The 18,657-nt window shown below is 39.5% G+C and overlaps 1 protein-coding gene across 1 annotated transcript in view; it reads right to left on the reverse strand.

The window, feature by feature from the left end:
• Positions 1-2,249: 2,249 nt before the first annotated feature.
• RNF11 (ring finger protein 11) overlaps positions 2,250-18,657 on the reverse strand; it is a 76,424-nt gene continuing 60,016 nt past the window's right edge. Inside the window, exons 2-3 of the mRNA XM_044002421.1 lie at positions 7,382-7,551; positions 2,250-4,054 (exon numbers count right to left, since the gene is read on the reverse strand). Of these exons, the coding sequence (XP_043858356.1) occupies positions 3,883-4,054; positions 7,382-7,551 (342 nt within the window). The 3' untranslated portion in view covers positions 2,250-3,882. The remainder of the gene's footprint in view (positions 4,055-7,381; positions 7,552-18,657) is intronic.

The following is an 18,657-nucleotide window of genomic DNA, read 5'->3' on the forward strand; positions in this document are numbered from 1 at the left end:
GACCAGGGCTGGGAAGCTCACGCCTTTGGCAACCACCCCTCGAGCTGGAGGGAAAAGAGGTGCTCAGGAGGTCATAGGAAAAGGAGAGAACTCCCAGACTCTACCTTCTCACAGAATTATAGGATATTTCCCTGCAAGGGTTAGCTGAGGGTAATTTGGGGGCTGAGTATAACAAAAATCAAGTTTTAAAATGCCAATACTGCTTGAGGTAGCAAAATGACTGAGGTGTTCAAGTGTGTCAGTCAAGCCGTAAAAATCACCGATATCAGAATCCTTACTTGTTTTGATGGGAGTAAAGGAGTGCTTGACTCAAGGTAGAAGCCATCACCATGATTTGGGGATTTCACAATGTGCCCAGGGTCAGTTTGTGCCCTTCCCAGGGATGCACACAGATACTGTGCTGAACTACTTTTGTCAGGTCAGTGTATGCCTTTGTAAAGGCATTTTGTTCCTGGGGGATTCACTAACTGACATATCCCCACATTCTACAGCCCCTTTCTTATACTCCAGAGACAAGGGTACAAAGTCCTGTTATAATTAAGCTGATGACTAAGGGAGACTTTATTTGTATACAGTAAGTGGTCTGGTGAAGAGAACAAGGAACTTGGAGACCAGCTCAGTTGCTTACACTTGTATAGCGCTGGCTTCCCTGGCTTTCTTTTCTGGATCTTCCACCATTCTAACAGGCTCCTTTCTTGTTTCACATAGATGACATCCCCTCCCTCACCTCTATGCCTCTGCAGACCATCTGGAATGCCTACCTTCCTTCAAAGGGGCCACCTCCTCCATGAGGTCTTTTCTAATCTCCCTACTCCTAACCTACTTTGCACAGATTTATCTGTATCCATATAGTTTTCCCCAGGAGCTATTTTGTTGTGGTCTATCACCACACTTCATGGCACACAGTAGTACAGAATCGTTGCAATAGCAGGTACTGCCAATCTCACAAGTTGGGAAAAAGCACTTTGTAAGCAATACAGTAACTGTGACTTCTTATTATAGTAAGAACATTTGGAGTCATTTGACTTCCAGCTCTAGTTCAAACAATAGCTAACTATCAGTCCCTGGGCAATTCATTCTGCGGGTTCTGAATTTCCCTTTCTATTAAATGAGTGTGAACGGACTATATGACCTTCCCAGTCCCTATCGATTCTAGCCTGTCCAAAACCAGGTCCAAATTCCAGGTGCCTAAAGGACATCTTGATTCAGTCATTCATAGTTGTGGAAAGGACTTCAGCCTCAGGAAGCCTCTATGTCCCATCTCCCACATGGGACCCTCTAGATTCAGTCTGATTCCATGAAAACGCTGGCTTCTTGGTCTGGGTAAGTCTGCTGATTTTGCTCTTCGTGAATCAAGCTCCCCCCCTACCCCCAAGATCTTTTAAAATTCACCAGTTCACATGTAGTTAATTTTCACTTAGTTTATCAATGGCCTCTCCCCATTTTGCCATGGGTTGAAATACACTGAAGGTGATGACAATTTTGACTGGGCTATGGAAATCTAAACCTATCGATAAGTTCTACATCCTTGGGACATCCAGTGACCCTATGATCCATGCCACATAAATGGAATGGCTACTATACAACAGCATGTCACCTAGGGTTTTGAAAGCAATTAATTTATTTGTTAAATTTACATACCACTGTTTGAAATCGAAGGGTTGCTTTTTTTTTTGAGGAGGAGGATATTCTTATGGAATCAATTCTAACTTTAGCCCTTTATAACTGTTATAACTTTATTCAACAACTTAGTAAAAGCAGAGGTTTATGGTTCTTAACATGGTATAAGGAGACCAAAATAAAGTTTAACAATACAAAGTGCCTAAAAAAAGCGCATTCAACTCAGGAACCAGTCACTTCAATAGGACTTCCAAACTTTTCCTAATCAAGCCTTAGAATAAATAAAGACTAAGAGCAACCTAAAAGACGTTTAAAAGATGAAAGTTCATTTTTGCCAATTTTAACAATCAAGAAAAAGAAAGTCTGGCTATAATACTTAATGACACGGGCATCACGTTTACATAGAAAAACACACAATGATAAAAAAAGTATCATCACTGAAAATATTGCACAACTTCAGCTGTTTCTTATCGGATTTGCTTTATGTAACTGGGTGTAATTGAATTAATAAATAAAAAAAATTCGACCAAGAGACACGGCTAACAATTTAAATGGACCTGATACTAGAATTTCCTTTACACTTTTCTCAAATTCATCTTCATGTCTTTCCATTATGGATTAATAGGGGGAAAAAATTAATCATGTGGAGACCCTCCTGCACTCAAATGACAAACCTTTTAAAAAAGTACTTACGATATATTTCACTCCTCTAGAATCTAAGCACAGAGGACCCTCCAAGTCTGTGTGTTTGACAATATAAAAATGTCAGGGAAAGGACTCAATTCCAAACAAAATAGAAACATTTCCTGATTCCTTTGGGTTAAGTTGAGACTGCATCTCTTTCTGCTCATCTCGGATGGGTAACTGCAGGGCCAGAGTGGAGTCGAATGCCTAAAAGTCACAGTAGAGTACAATAAGGAAAAACAAACACATGCGAGCTGGAAAAAAAGATGACGACCACATCTTCACGAGACCATCTCTACTAGAAACACTTCCGGAGCTTAGAGATTTCTTGCTTTCTTACATCAGCTGCAAGAAAAAGAGAAGGAGAAATTCCTTCTTTCTTGAGATCACAACTATGAAGTCATGTGGTTATACAAACTCAGCATTGGTGTGCAAAAAAACCACGAGAAACATCTACCTTATTATTTCCACCTGCTTGCTTGGTCAGTCAGCAAGACTAAACAGATACCTTCCAAACAGAGATCGAGATACGGTTTATTTAACTTCAATCACCTCAGAACTACAGTAATTCGAGATGCGGTATCCTTTTGCTAAGGTCCAAGACAACAAGTCTTTTGGGGAGAGGGAGGAAGAAATGACCCAAGTCACAACTGGGAATCTTTTTTCTTGTAATACTCATCCCTATGGGGGTCTCCCTTCATGTTCTACAGCACAGTGGTCTAATTTGAGCTCAAAAGCCTTAACATTTTAAGTCTGTCCCAAATTTTAATTCTTACCATGCAAATAGTCAAATGAATTAAGCGAAACCCTGGACTGAGTAAATACTAAAATCATGTTCCTTGGGTTGATGTCTGTCCTCATATTAAGTCACTTTCTTTTTTCAAAAAATAGAAAAGGGATAGTGCATCTCAGTTGGCTTAAGAGCTAGGAGATCACTTGAAATTCTGCATAATCCTAACTGCAAACAGAACATAGCACTTTTAACAGGTTATAAATAAACTGGTTTTCAAGCATAGAGGCAGCCCCAACAATAACAATACACTATTTAAAAAGACCTAAGGCAATGGATTCCATCTCCAATGGAAAAAAGAACTGTGCAAACAAGCTTAAAACTACTTCTTTGTGCCAGTGTTATAAAATGTAGCTTTTAATAAAACCTTGACCCAAATGCTAGCAACTTGTGAAAAGAATGGGGGGAGGGAATGAAAGTTATTTCATTTAGGAAAAATAACCCCTACCTTGCTCCTAATAAAATCTTCAATACACACAATTTAAACATCTACAGCTGCTGTAACACTTTACACAATTCCTATGCACTGGAACAAGAACAAGACTAAGTACAATTGTAGTTTAAACACTGGGTCAAGGCTTTATGTAAAAATACCTTCCTACTTGTTCCTCTGGACTCTAAAATATCATGGACTTTTTCCAACATCTGCAGCCATTCAGGAATTTTTAGGAAATGACTTTTGTGCATGATCTTAATTCCTGCTCCCTGGCTCTGTGGGCTCAGTGACCAAAGATCAAAACCATCCAAAGCCAAGGCTCCCTTGACTCGTCAGAAGAGAAAGCCGAAGCTTAGTTAGTCTCATATGAGGAAAGCAGTGCTGCATCCACTGGCTCCATGCAGGACGGGCACGTGAAGGACCTCATGAGCCAGTCGTCTATACAGTCCAGGTGATAAATGTGCATGCACGGCAGAAACCGGATTGGGTCTCCATAAACAAAGTCCATCATACAGATCACACACCTAGTAGGAAGAAAGAAGAAAGAAGGTTGGAGAATGGTGCTCATTTAGGACACTCTTCTTGTGTCTGCTGTGAGAAATGAACATTTCTCTTCTTGGATTTAATGATTAATTACTGAATCAGACCCAAGGTTTTTCTCCTTTTCTACTCCCGCATCCAAAAATCAATCCATGTGGGAAATCTTTCTCAAGACCTTCCTAGCCAGGATGGCTAAGATCTAATCAAAGACAGTAAAAGAAAGTCTAAGCTTAGGCTCTTGGGTTTATTCCTGCTCATTATGTTTGCTCAGACACACCTGGGAAGTGTTGATTCTCCCTTTGGTCAGAAAGGTGATATGGAAATGGAGAAGTCTCTTCAATCAGGAATTGGGTGACCCAAGTCCTGTACCCCCAAGACCCTCACTGTAAATATAGCCCAGCCTCTCATTGTAGTATTTACTCTCTCATTAACTGTTTTTTGTTTTTGTTTTTGCAGGGCAATGAGGGTTAAGTGACTTGCCCAGGGTCACACAGCTAGTTAAGTGTCAAGTGTCTGAGGCTGGATTTGAACTCAGGTCCTCCTGAATCCAAGGCCAGTGCTTTATCCACTGCGCCACCTACCTGCCTCCTCTCATTAACTGTTAATCAATCAGAGTTGACTGAACATCTGCTCTTCCCAGGGCATATAAACTGTGAACCCACCACTATTGGTCATTTTTGGTCTAAGAGAGATAGCTAAACAACCATCCTTTTTATTAATAATAGTGCTGGCCTTATAAAGAAAATGATTAAATTACTCAGAAACCATGTCTCTCCAACTTTTAAATATGCCACACTGAAGATCAAAATGGCAATATTTAGTTACAGAATCTTAAAAACTGGCACAGCCCCTCTGAGCCTCAGTTTCCTAATCTCTAAAATACTACATTTGAACAACACTGTGGGATGATTAACTGTGGTAGATTTAGCTCTTCTCAGCAGTACAATGATCCAAGACAATTCCAAAAGACTCATGGAAAATGCTCTCTACATCCAGAAAAAGAACTATGGAGTCTGAATGCAGATCAAAGCACACTATTTTCACTCCCCATCCCCCCAACTTCTTTCTTGTGGTTTTCCCCTTTTGTTCTGATTCTCCTCTCACAACATGACTAATGTGGAAATATGTTTAACATGATTGCAATGTAAATCAGATTGCTTGCTAGCTTTGGGAGAGAGAGAGAGAAATCTGGACCTCAAAATCTTACAAAAATGAATGTTGAAAACTATCTTCACATGGAATTGAAAAAAAATGTTTAGTTAAAATAAAATGCTACATGTGCTACCTCTTTTACAGGTATAGTCAAATGAGAGAATCCAATGAGCTAAAGTCTATTAAAGTGTTTCACAAACCTTAAAGTATTAGTCAAATGAGATAATATTTTTTAAAAAGCATTGGGCACGGGGCAGCTAGGTGGCGCAGTGGATAAAGCACCGGCCCTGGAGTCAGGAGTACCTGAGTTCAAATCCGGCCTCAGACACTTAACACTAGCTGTGTGACCCTGGGCAAGTCACTTAACCCCAATTGCCTCACTAAAAAAAAAAAAAAAAAAAAAGTCTAAAAAAGCATTGGGCACAATGTCTGGTACACAGTGGGTGCTACAAAAATGCTTACTCCTTTTCTCCTTCCCTCTTTCTTAAAATACCAGAAACATGTTTGTTCCTATTATTTATCTTACAGAATTGAGCCTAAGGCAAAAGTAAGGGCCGCACTGGAAGAAAATTTAAGTTGTACTCTCAGTTGCTTGACCCTATAAGCATCATTTAAAAAAACTATTTATAAAAACAGGGCTGCTAATTTTAACCTACTTACCTGGGGGGTACTTTATGGATTAAATCTGTAAAGCCCCAGTAACCTCCTCAGTCTCTACTTTCTATGCCTGCTTAATGAAGCGGCCTAATCCCACAGTGTATCTGGGGGAATATGAGAACAGGAGAATTTTCTCTGATTAGAGATAGGCCAAAGTCCTCAGGTAAATCAATGGACAAAGGGTTGGGCTTTATGGAAAGATGCTATCCAACCTGACAGTCCTATAGTCTCCGTAGACTTTTTAAAAAGCTGGTTTCCTGTGGTTCAAGTAAACAGACCAATGTCCAGCTACAGAAGCCAATGACATTAGGCGTCTGCTGACAAATTTGTTCCCAATCTAGAAATCTATTTAATGGATGCTGGTAGCTGCCCTAATTAGGGGCTCCTAGTTTATAGCCAAAGGGTTTTTGAGGGTATATGGCAGTTCATTTTCTCTTTTTCTTTTCCTTTTCTTTTTTTAACCAACCTTGAGAACAACAACAACCCCCAACAAGCATAACTTGTCAATGACTTGTCTGTACCTAGAAATGTTTCTGTCATTAACAGTATCACTGAACCGAAGGGCTCTCATTTAGAAAGCTCTCTTGTTTAAGAATTCCAGTACTAGGATACAGCAGCAGGTCCCAATTCCATTTCTTCACCTAAAAATAAGTGAGTTATTTTTTCCCCTTACAACATCATCATTCTCACTTCTTCCACAAGAACTCTAGTAGCCAATTCTCCCATAGCAGTGGGGAAAAGGAATTAATAAGGGACAGTGTCTATGCAGTCATTTCTTAAAGTTAAATTCATCAACAAGTATTTATTAAAACACCTAGTATGTGCCAGGCATTGGGTATACAAATACAGAGAATGAAACAAGTCCTACTCTCAAAGACCTTATGTTCTAAAAGGGAAACATATGCATTCTCTATATAACTATATGTATATCTCTTATCTACTAAATGAAAGGTAATTAGGGAAGAATATTAGAAGTTGGACGGTTCTATGAGGAGATGAGGGAGAAGTACACTTTAGGTAGGGGGAAAAGGGAGGCAACCAGCGTTAAAGGCACAAAGATGGGAGATAAAATGCTTCTCTCAGTCTTGTCTTTATAAAGACAAAGTTTGTGAGGCAGCATGCCATTCATAATGGATAGTATTTAATCTGGAGTCAGAAAAACCTGGGTTCAAATCCAACTTCTAATAATTAGTAGCAGTGTGACCATGGTCAAGTCACTGAAGCTTTCTGAGTCTCAGTATCCTGACCTTTAAATGCTTCATTCTGAGGTTTGAATGGGATACATGTAAAATGCTGCATAAATTTCAGTTATTGTTGTCAAAGATTTTATCTGCTCAAACCACAAATCTGTATACATGAAATATCTTTTAGTGTGACAATCCATACCTGACTTTCCAAAACATGTGAGAGACTGCACAATAGGCCAGACTATCCCTGGAAACCAAGAGCAGAAAGTAACCCTTTCCCATTCATCTACATTAGAAAAACAAAAGCAGACTCACTCCCGGATCTTTTTTTCTGACCCGTCTCTTCCAGGGTCATACACTCCTTTAGGCAGATGCTGGATCAGGCCTATCCTCTGGGCTATTCTGATTTGCTCTTCTTCAGTCAGCTGTGTTGCCAGCCGAGTTTGGCTCGGAGTTGGATGATAAACTGGGACAGGGACTTGTTCCTGAATTTAAAGAGAAAAAGGACTAGTCATTTGCCCACGACAAGTCATTATGTTTGCTGATGTATTAACTCTTCCCTCCAACCTAAACCTGAAAGCCAGGAAATGATTCCCTGGTTAGGTTTCTGACCTACTTATGAAGCACAAAACAAACTCCTAACAAAAACTGGCAAGGATTTTTACTGAAATAGCTCCCCATAAGAACCATTTATTTAACTTAGACATTAATTTCTGGTACTCAAATAAATCAATGGTAAAAATGAATTGACACTTAGAGCTTACATGGAACTAATTAACAGGTCTGCATTCCAGTAAATTAATTTACTATTCCACAAATTCTCAAGCCCATCATGTCTACCACCAAAATCTTTCTGGTGATGATGCCTGGGGGCAAATGAAACAGCAGGCTCGGAAGAGTTACAATCCCGAACGACTAAAAAGGCAACGGGAAAAGCAAAGATATTTCAATCTACAAACAACAAAAAAGGGGCCTGCACACGAAGCTTCAAACCTGTGTCGTATACAGCATTTTTTAAAAAATAAAAATGTTTAAAAGGCGACAGAAAGCTACGTGAGCAGAGTGGGCAGCAATGTACAAGGGAGAGGAAGAAAGCCCACCCCTTGTCTCCAGGCCCCGGCTGCCCAGATGCACAGCTACAGGTGAACAGAAATTCTCTGGACAACACACCTGAAGGAGGTGTTTTATTCCCAGCAGGGAGGGGGATTCATCACTTGCTCAGGAAGCCCAGTCTACTTTGCAATGGTTGTTGTTGAGTTATTTCAGTTGTGTCCTACTCCTCATGATCCCTTCTGGGCTTTTCTTGGCAAAGATACTGGAGTAGTTTGCCTTTTCCTTCAATAGCTCATTTTACAGATGAGGAAACTGAGGCAAACAGGGTGAAGTGACCTGCCCCGGGTCACACAGCTAGTAAATGTCTGAGGCTGGATCTGACCTCAAGAAGATGAGTCTTCCTGACTCCAGACCCAGGGTTTTCTCCACTATACCATCTAGCTGCCCCCACTTTGGAACAGTCTAATTCTTTGGTAATACTTCTTGAAATCAAGCCCAAATTTGCCTCTTTGTGACTTTCGAACCACTAGCCATAGTTTTTCCTTCTGAGGCCAAGCAGAACAAGTCTCAGGGCAGAATTCTGCATCCAAGAAAACTGCTATTGTTTGAAAGTAGTCTTCCCTCCCTTAGGGTAAAACAACAGTTCCCTTCACCAATAATGTAAGCTGTGACCCTGAAGGGCTCTGTCTGCCTCTGAGTGTTCTCCAGCCTACCAATGTTCTTCCTAAAACGTGCCACACAATACCCCAGCTGTGTTCTGATCAGGGCAGAAGAAAGCAAGGTGATTATGCCTCTCCTAATGCAATGTCATATTTCACTACCTTTTCTGATTTCCATAAAACTCCAATACCCCAAACCCAAAAGTCTAGCCACATCTCCTACTTTACAATCATGAAGCTGATATTTTGTATGTAAGTGTAAGACCTGAAGTCTGATGGGGGATACATATGTAAAAGATGTACCATGACCCCATCATCCAATGTGTTCTATGTCCCTCTCTCTGCATCATCTTCAAGTAAAACGCCTTCTCAGTTGTATTTAATTCTTTGATAAAACGTTCGATAGTTTGGAGCAAGCACAGGCCTCTGTGGCACTTTAGCTCCAAACGCCTCCGTACAAGTTAGTAGCAGACAAGTCATAAAAAGTCTTTTGGGTCTGGCTATTCAGCAAGGTCTCAATCCACCTAACTGTCCTATTGATATAACTTACATTTCTTTACCTTATTCACAAAAACAGCATAAGATTTTTCCAAATGCTTTGATAGGGTTGCTAGGTGGATAGAGTGCAGGCCTTGGAGTGAGGAAGATCAAACTAGGACTTCAGATTCTGTCTCAAACACTTCATACCTCCCATGGTTGTTGTAGAGACCAAACAAGATAACCTGGAAGGTCATTTGTAAAGCTTAAGGCAGGAAAAGGTGCCTTGGAAGATGACAGATGACAACCCAGCTGAGCTCTTTCAACATTCCCCTCCAAACAACTTTAACAACTCAAATCAAATTCTGTAGCAGCAGAGCCAACTTACAAGGTCAGGATGAACTATTTTTATGGCCTAAGAAAACTTAGGAAGTCAGCAGAAGTTTGTAATACTGGGGTGGAAGCCTGTCTGGAGCCCAGACACGTGGCAGAAGCAACAGCAGCTTCAGGAGCTCTCATCCCAGTCTGGTAAGATGATAGGACAACAGAAAGAGATTACAAGGGGGTATAGCTGGTACTGATTAGTAACTCTACTGCCATATGCAGTTCTGGGTCTCAGTTCTAGGGCACAGAGGAGTGCTGTCAGTCACAAGGGATCGGGGGACCTGGTCACAGTTCCAAGGCAGAGACTGCTAACACTGGTGGCTGCAGGGGACCAAAGGCCCATCGTGAGTGAAGACCTAAGTGAAAAATAGGAGAGTAGTGACCATATCTCTCCCAGGATCACACCATATTGGAAGAACCAAAAACCTGTGGACCCCAGAACTAGTTCTGAAGACACTAGCACAAAAAAACCTGGGACAGTACCTCCAAGGTGAGCATCCAACTTTAGCAAAAAATTCAAAGTCAAGAATAAACATGCTGGAAAAATGAGCAAACAACAACAACAACAAATCTGACCATAAAAACCTATTACAGGGGCAGGGAAGACCAAAACACAAACTCAAAAGATAATAGCACAAAAACAGCTATAAGAACAAAGCCTTAAAGAAAAATGCTAATTGGACCAAAGTGCGACATGAATTCCTGGGGAGAATGAAAGAAAGAAAGAAGAACGGTAGAGGAAAAATTAGGAACAGAAATGAGAGAGATGCAAGAAAATTATGAAAAGAGAACTAACAGCTTGGTAAAAAAGGGCAAAAATTACTGAAGAAAACACCTTAAAAAACAAAATTGGTCTAATGGTAAAAGACAAACAAAAATTCACTGAAGAAAAGAACTCCTTAAAAAAGCCGAATTGACCAAATGGAAAGAGAGGGACAAAATCTCACTGAAGAAAATAATTCCTTAAAAATTGAAATCAGGCAAGTGGAAGCTAATGATTCCATGAGACATTAAGAAACAATAGAATGAAAAAAAGAACGAAAAAATAGAAGAAAATCTATCTCATTGGAAAAACAACTAACTTAGAAAACACATCCAGGAGGGAGAATTTAAGAATACTGGACTACCTGAAAGTCATGATCAAAGAAAGGGAATAAACACCAATTGGGGAATGGCTGAACACGCTGTGGCATATCATTTTGATGGGAATACTACTGTGCTGTGAGAAATGAAGAGGAGGATGGTTTCAGAAAACAATGGCAAGATTTATATGAACTGATGTATAGTAAAGTGGGAAGAACCAAGAGATTACTGTGCACAATAACAGCAATGTTGTAATGATGATCAACTGTGAAAGACTTGATTACTCTGATCAATGCAATGAACCAAGACAATTCCAAGGGACTTGTGAGGAAAAAATGTTATCCATCTCCAGTTAAGTGACTTGCCTAGGGTCACGCTGCTAATAAGTGTCAAGTGTCTGAGGCCAGATTTGAATTTAGGCTCTCCTGAATCCAGGGCCGGTGCTTTATCCACTGCGCCACCTAGCTGCCCCTCCCACCTTTCCCCTTTCATCATTTCTTATAGAATATTCCATTGCATTCATATACCATAATATGTTCAGGCAGTCTAGGTCTTTGCTATAACAACAAACAAAAAACCTGCTATAAACATTCTACTGAATCAAAGAATATGTATGCAGAGTTTATTCACTTTTTGTCCCTATGACTATTATAATAACTTTCTAATTGGTTTCTCTGACTCATGTCTCTTCCCACTCCAATTCATATTCCACATAATGGAGCCAAAGTGATTTTCCTAAAGTGTTAAGTCTGATCGTGTCAAACCCTCTCCTTCACAAACATCTACTCAATAAACTCCATTGGGTCTCTGCTACCTTCAGGATGAAATATGAAGAAGTTGCTTCTGTTTCTAATTCCACTGCTGGCATTGAACACTATTTCCTCATTTGATCACAGACTTAGAGCTGGAAGGAACCTTTGAGGTACTCTAAGTCAAACCTCATCTGAAAGAGGAGGAAACTGGTTCAGCAAGAAAGAAAGGGCTTGGGGATGGATCCAAGATAGCTGAAGAAAGGCAGTGACTAACCTGAGCTCTCCCCCAAACCCCTCCAAATACATTAAAATCATGCTATAAGACAATTCCTGGAGCAGCAGAACCCACAGAAGGTCAGGGTGAAATAATTTTCCAACCAAAGACAACTCAGAAGGTTGGCGGGAAAGTTTTGTTGTACCAGGGTGAGAGTGGAGCACAGTCCAGTGCAGACCAGGCCTGGCAAACCAGGAGCAGGACTTTGGAGCCCGAATCAGCAGTGGCAGCAGCTACTTCTGGAATTCTCAGCCCACAGATGGTAAGGAGGTCTAACAATTGATCAAAACAGGGGTCTCTTTGCTGGCACTGGGGGCAGGACTCCATTGCACTGCCCATCCTCAGATCCACACTGCATACCTGCAGTTCTAGGTGGCAACCTCAGGGCAGGGAGGAGCACTAGAGTTACCAGAGCCGAATAGAAAATTTGACTTTCAAATACAAGACTCAAGGGAAGTATAAAAAGGTAAACAAGAAAGGGGAAGTTATAAAGGATTCAAAAAGGTTAAACTGTTACATTCCTACATGGAAAGATGATACTTGTAACTCATATGAACTTTCTCATTATTAGGGCAGTTATGAAGGCATGATATCTAAAAAAATTAAATTAAATTAAGGGGTGAGGGAAGAATGCATTGGGAGAAAGGGAAAAGGAGAGGTGGAATGGGGTAAATTATCTCACATAAAAGAAGCAAGAAAAAGCTTATACAGTAGAGGGGAAGATAGGGGAGGTAAGAGGGAATGAGTGAACCTTATTCTCATCAGAACTGGTTCAAAGAGGGAATGACATACACACTCAATTATATATAGTCTATCTTACCCTGAGGGAAAGTAGGAGGGGAAGGAGATGAAGAGGGGCTGTAATAGAAGGGAAGGCAGCTTCTGGGAGGGGGTACTCAGAAGCAAAACACTTTTGAGGAAGGACAGGGTGAAAGGAAAGAGAGAATAGAATAAATGGGGGGGGGATAGGATGGAGGGAAATACAGTTAGCAATAGTCAACTGTGGAAAAAAATATTTGAAGCAAGTTTCTCTGATAAAGGCCTCATTTCCCAAACATAGAGAACAGAGTCAAATTTATAAAAAATAAGAGCCATTCCCCAACTGATAAATGATCAAAAGATATAAGCAGTTTTCAGGTAAAGTAATCAAAGCTATCTACAGCCATATGAAGAAAAATGCTCTCACTACTGATTAGAGAGAAGCAAATCAAAACAACTCTACTACCTCATACCTGTTAGGATGGCTAATAGGACAGGAGGAAAAAGACAAGTATTGGAGGGGATGTAGGACAAATGACATTAATGCACTGCTGGAGCTGTAAACTGATTCAACCATTCTGTAGCACAATTTGGAACTATGCCCAAAGGGCTATAAAGCCATTCATACTCTTTGACCAAGTAATAGCACTGCTAGGTCTGTATCCAAAAAGAGATAAAAAACCAAAAAGGAAAAGGACCTATAGGTACAAAAATATTCATAGCAATTTTTTTTCTGGTGGCAAAGAATTAGAAATTGAGGGGGTGCCCATCAATTGGTGATTAGCTGAACAAAGTGTGGTATGGGATTATGATGGAATACTATTGTGCTATAAGAAATGATGAGTAGGATGCTCTCAGAAAAACCTGAAAGATTTACATGAGCTGATAAAGTGAAATGTACTGTGTACAAAGTAACAGCAATATTTTAAGATGATTAGCTGTGAATGACTAAGCTATTCTCAGCAGTACAATAATCCAAGACAACTCTGAAGGACTTGGGGGGGGGGGGAATGAGGGTTAAGTGACTTGCCCAGGGTCACACAGCTAGTAATTGTCAAGTGTCTGAGGCCAGATTTGAACTCAGGTGCTCCTGAATCCAGGGCTGGTGTTTTATCCACTGTGCTACCTAGCTACCCCCCTGAAGGAATTTTGAAGTATATTTTTTAAACTTTATTTTTCTTGAGGGTTCTTTTGTCTGTTTTCTTTCACAACATGACTAACATGGAAATGTTTTGCATAACTACACACGTATAACTTATATCGAATTGCTTGTCTCCTCAATGGGGGAAGGGAAGAAGGAAGAGAATTTGGAACTCAAAATTTTCAAAATGTATGTTGTTTTTTACATGTAATTGGGAGAAAATAAAATACTTTTAAAAGAGAAAAAAAAGGGCTTATCTAGTTTCTTCTTTAGCCTACTGTATATTCCAATAGATTTTCCAGTGTTTAAGTCCAATAAAATGGTTCTTGTAGGAGGGACTCAGCAGGTTGGAGATAAAGATCGAGCAGAACAAGGGTAACTTCTTAATATACATGCTCCTCCAATGCCCTTGACTGACCCTGTACCTTCTGAAGAAATGTGGCTCCTGGTCATATTTCATTCCCAATCTAACAAACCTCGGTGATGCTGTCTCTGCATTAGGAATGTTCTGTAAGTGCTATTCTACAGGATGCTAAAATCACTGTCAGATATGACATAGTTATCATCTTATCTTATTAGGCAATTTGTTTTCTATTTTGTACAGACAAAATAGGAACATTTGCACATCACTTAATTCATAAGGCAAAGGTATTTACTACAATAAAATATGACCATAATACTAAAGATGAGAAGACGACATGATCAGCATATTTCTTATACCTGTCAACACAACACCTTGCACAAGGCACTTCCTCCTCTTTACCATCACCAAATCCAACTTGAAGCTATTAACAAGTCTGTACCAGGTGTCTAGAAGATTCATGATCATTGCTGAAGTTGTTTGAAGTCTTTGGAAATTATATGCCAGGCCTGGAAAATCTGGCTTACATTCTAGCATTTTTATTTATTTCAAGGATAGAATTAGCATTCTAGGATACTAATGTAATTTAAAAAAAATTTTTTTTAAAAGAATCCTTAGTGATCATGTAATCCAAAAAGCTAGTTTTAAGAAAATAACCACCAGAGAAGAGAAATGACTTCATTCAACACTCATTTATTATGTGCCAAGCCCTGGGTAAGAATCTGGGAATACAAAGACAACATAATAGTACTTTGCTTCGAGTATATATTCCACTAGATAAAAAGAACATGTACACAAATAAATAAAAATATATGCAAAGTAAATACAAAGTAATTTCAGGGGGCCCCTTGCACTTCTGAGGTGTGTGTGTGCATATAAAATCAGGGCAGATCTTGTATGACACAAAACATATTAAAGATTCTAAGAGGTGGAGGGTAAGAAGGGAAGAGCACAACAGACATAGGGGACACAGCCTGGACAAAGACCTGTTTTAAGACCCCTCATGTACTAAAACCCAGGTCTCTGACACAGTTTCAGTGCTTTTTCCACTAGATTACCCCACCACATTAAGTCTCTTTAATAAACACACACACACACACACACACACACACACACACACACACACACACACACACGCATGCATGCATTTCCTGGTCTGGATAGTTGGTTCCTTTTTATTCTCCATTCAGTATGAATAGTTAAATGATATTTTTACTGAGACACCAAAATAACCTACCAGAGAAGATTACAAAACAAGTCAATCCTAAATAAGAGGTCTTCCAACAAGGTTTGGATGACCACCTGTTAAGTATACTGTAGAAGCAATTTCTTTTTAGAAATAGGCTAGACTACTGGGCTTCTTTGAATTTAATTTTAGACTTTACTTCCCTGACAAGACATAGAAGCATTTTGTCATTGGCATATATTATAGACTAGCTGGACAGAAAGAGGAAAAAGATGAGTTTGGGAAACAGATCACAAACCTGGTACAGAGGAGTGATTTAGTGTTGAGTCCTTCAAGTCTCTAGACATCTGCTGAATCTCTTTCTCTCTCTCTCTCTCTCTCTCTCTCTCTCTCTCTCTCTCTCTCTGCCAAAAGTAAAGAATTATTTACTTCCTGACTTGTAATAATAATAATAATAATTATTATTATTATCTGTCAAAGGGTGTAAGAACCAACAAAAGGAAATTCTGTATTAGATCTGATTCTAACAAGAAAGGAAGAGATGGTTGCTGGGGTAGAAATGATTCCTCTTAGAATTGTAGTGGATGATAGAAAAGTTAGGTATAATCTTACATGGACCCATGATATTGGAAAACCAGATTTCAAAGGGTTCAGAGAAAATATAGGTAGGATGCCATGGACAAAAATCCTACGAGGAAAGTTAGTTTAGGAGGGATGGAAATAATTTTCAAAAACGAAATTCTAAAGAGATGAAGAGAAACAATTCCAATGAGGAGGAATAAGAGGAGTTGTCTGAAGAGAACTGATGTGGATAAAAGGGAAATTCAACTGATGAAGCATAACACTTTTGTTAAAAGATGTGGACCAGAAAATAACACAACCAGTCCTTGATGAATGAATGAATGGTCAGATTCAAAGAGTAACCGTTAATGCTTCAGTGTCAACTTAGCTGAAAATTTCTAGAGTAACTAGGTGGCACAGTGGTAGAGCCAGGCCTGGAGTCAGGAAGACTCATCTTTCTATGTTCAAATCTGACCTCAGACACTTACTAGCTGTACCACCTGGTCAAGTCACTTCACCATGCTTGCCTCAGTTTCCTCATCTGTAACTAAAGAAGAAAATGGCAAATCACTCCAGCATCTCTGCTGAGAAAACCTCAAATGAAGTCACAAACAAGGAGTTGGACAATACTGAACAAGAAGTGGGACGCAGCATGAATCTGTGGTTGGCCTTGTGCTATTTCACATTTTTATCAATGACTGACAAAGGCATAGATAGCCTGATCATCAAATCCAGAGGTGACAAAAAGCTGGGAGAAACAGCCAAAGCACTGGATGACAAAGTCAGGGTCCAAAAAGATACTGACAGTCTAACTGGCTTGAATTCAAAAAGACGAAATTCCATAGATGTTAAGTGTAAAGTCTCAAATTTAGGTTCAAAAACTGCAACTTCAGAAACAGAAGAAAAAGGTTTGTTTAGATAGTAATCTGTCTGAAAAAGATCTGAGGGTTTTAGTGGACAGCAATATGTCAACAGTGTGAAGTGCGGCCCCAAAAGTTCAACCCTCCGCTGAAGTGAGAGGCAGTTTCCAAGAATATGCAGATGACAGCCTCTCTATACTTTGCACTCAACAGACCACATCAAATGTATTCTGTTGAGAGAATGGGAAACCATAACTTAATAGAGACATTCATAATCTGGAAAGCATCCATAAGGGAGCAACCAGGATGCAGAAAGGTCTTGAGAACAACATGTGTAGTCTTGAAAATAGGAGTTGGGAGAACACGATGACTGTATTCAAGTATGTGAAAAATGGATTACATCCTGGAGCAGTGCATGGAAGTTTAAAAGAGACAAATTGAGGCTGGTTGTCAGGAAGTACTTCCTATGGAGAGCTATCTAAAAGTGGAATGTGGTTCTCTATCCTTGAAAGTCTTCAAATAGTGTCTGAATGATCTGTCAGCTATGTTGTAGGAAATTTTTTTTTCCGAGAATTTGGTTAGTCTAGATGGTCACAGTCTTGCAACTCTAAAATTCTGTGATTCCACTTTTTGTAGTTCAATGGGTTCATAGTCTCATAGACATGGCACTCCATCCACTGGTGCACATCACAAGTGACCTATACCTTTTCATCTTGTGGATCTCTTATCCATATCTTGCTAAAAATCCTGTGCAGGGGAGAATCCTTCCAATGAACATCTCTATCTCTTGACATTATAGAAAGACCAATGCAGCACATGGGTTTTTGATCTATGATTTCTTACTCTTGCCACATGACTAGCCTATATCCTTTTCTGATCATGCATTTCTTTGAGTATATATTTTTTTTAATAAAGAATTTTATTTTTTTTCCGTTACATGTAAAGATAGTTAGATAGTTCTCAACCTTTGTTTATATAAGCTTTACAATTTCAGATTTTTTTCCCTCCCTCCCCTCCCTCCCCCCTCCCCTAGACAGCAGGTAATCTGATATAGGTTATATATATATATACATATATATATATATATATATATACACACACACACACACACATAATAACATTAATCCTATTTCTGCATTAGTCATGTTATAAGAGAAAAAAATAAGAGCAATGATGGAAAACCTCAAAATAGAAAAAAAAAACAACAGCATCAAAAACAAAAGAAATAGTATGGTTCTACTCCATAATTCTTTTTTTTTCCCCCCTCTTCCATCACGAGTTCCCTGGAACTCTTCTGTGCATTGGTGAGAGGAATATAGTCCATCACAGTAGATCAACACTCAATGTTGATGTTACTGTGTACAATGTTCTTCTAGTTCTGCTATCTCACTCATCATCAGCCCACGCAAGACCCTCCAGGTTTCTCTGAACTCCTCCTGCTCATCGTTTCTTACAGCACAATAGTATTCCATTGTATTCATATACCACAACTTGTCCAGCCATTCCCCAATTGATGGGCACCCCCCCAACTTCCAATTCTTTGCCACCCGTCCTAAAGAGCAGCTATAAATATTTTTGTACATGTGGGTCCCTTTCCCCCTTCCATGATCTCTTTGGGAAAAAGATCCAAAAGTGGTATTTCTGGGTCAAAGGGTATGCACAGCTTTATCGCCCTTTGGGCATAATTCCAAATTGTTCTCCAGAATGGTTGGATCAGTTCACAGCTCCACCAACAATGGATTAGTGTTCCAATTTTCCCACAGCTTCTCCAACATTTATTATTTCCCTTTTTTGTCATTTTAGCCAATCTGATAGGTGTCAGGTGGTACCTCAGAGTTGTTTTTATTTGCATCTTTGTGTATATTTTTAATGCTGCTTCGTGCATGTGAATCACAATTCACAATATACTATAGTGTATTTTATGCCTACCATGTCTCTGCCCTTTGAGTGACCTGTAATAGTATTCATAGCCATTGTTCATTGCATTAATGGGGGGAAATGGTATTAAAAGATGCAATTTTGTTTCAGGGAACTTAAGGAT

Source organism: Dromiciops gliroides, chromosome 4 (assembly GCF_019393635.1).
Source record: "Dromiciops gliroides isolate mDroGli1 chromosome 4, mDroGli1.pri, whole genome shotgun sequence".
NCBI classification, from domain to species: domain Eukaryota; kingdom Metazoa; phylum Chordata; class Mammalia; order Microbiotheria; family Microbiotheriidae; genus Dromiciops; species Dromiciops gliroides.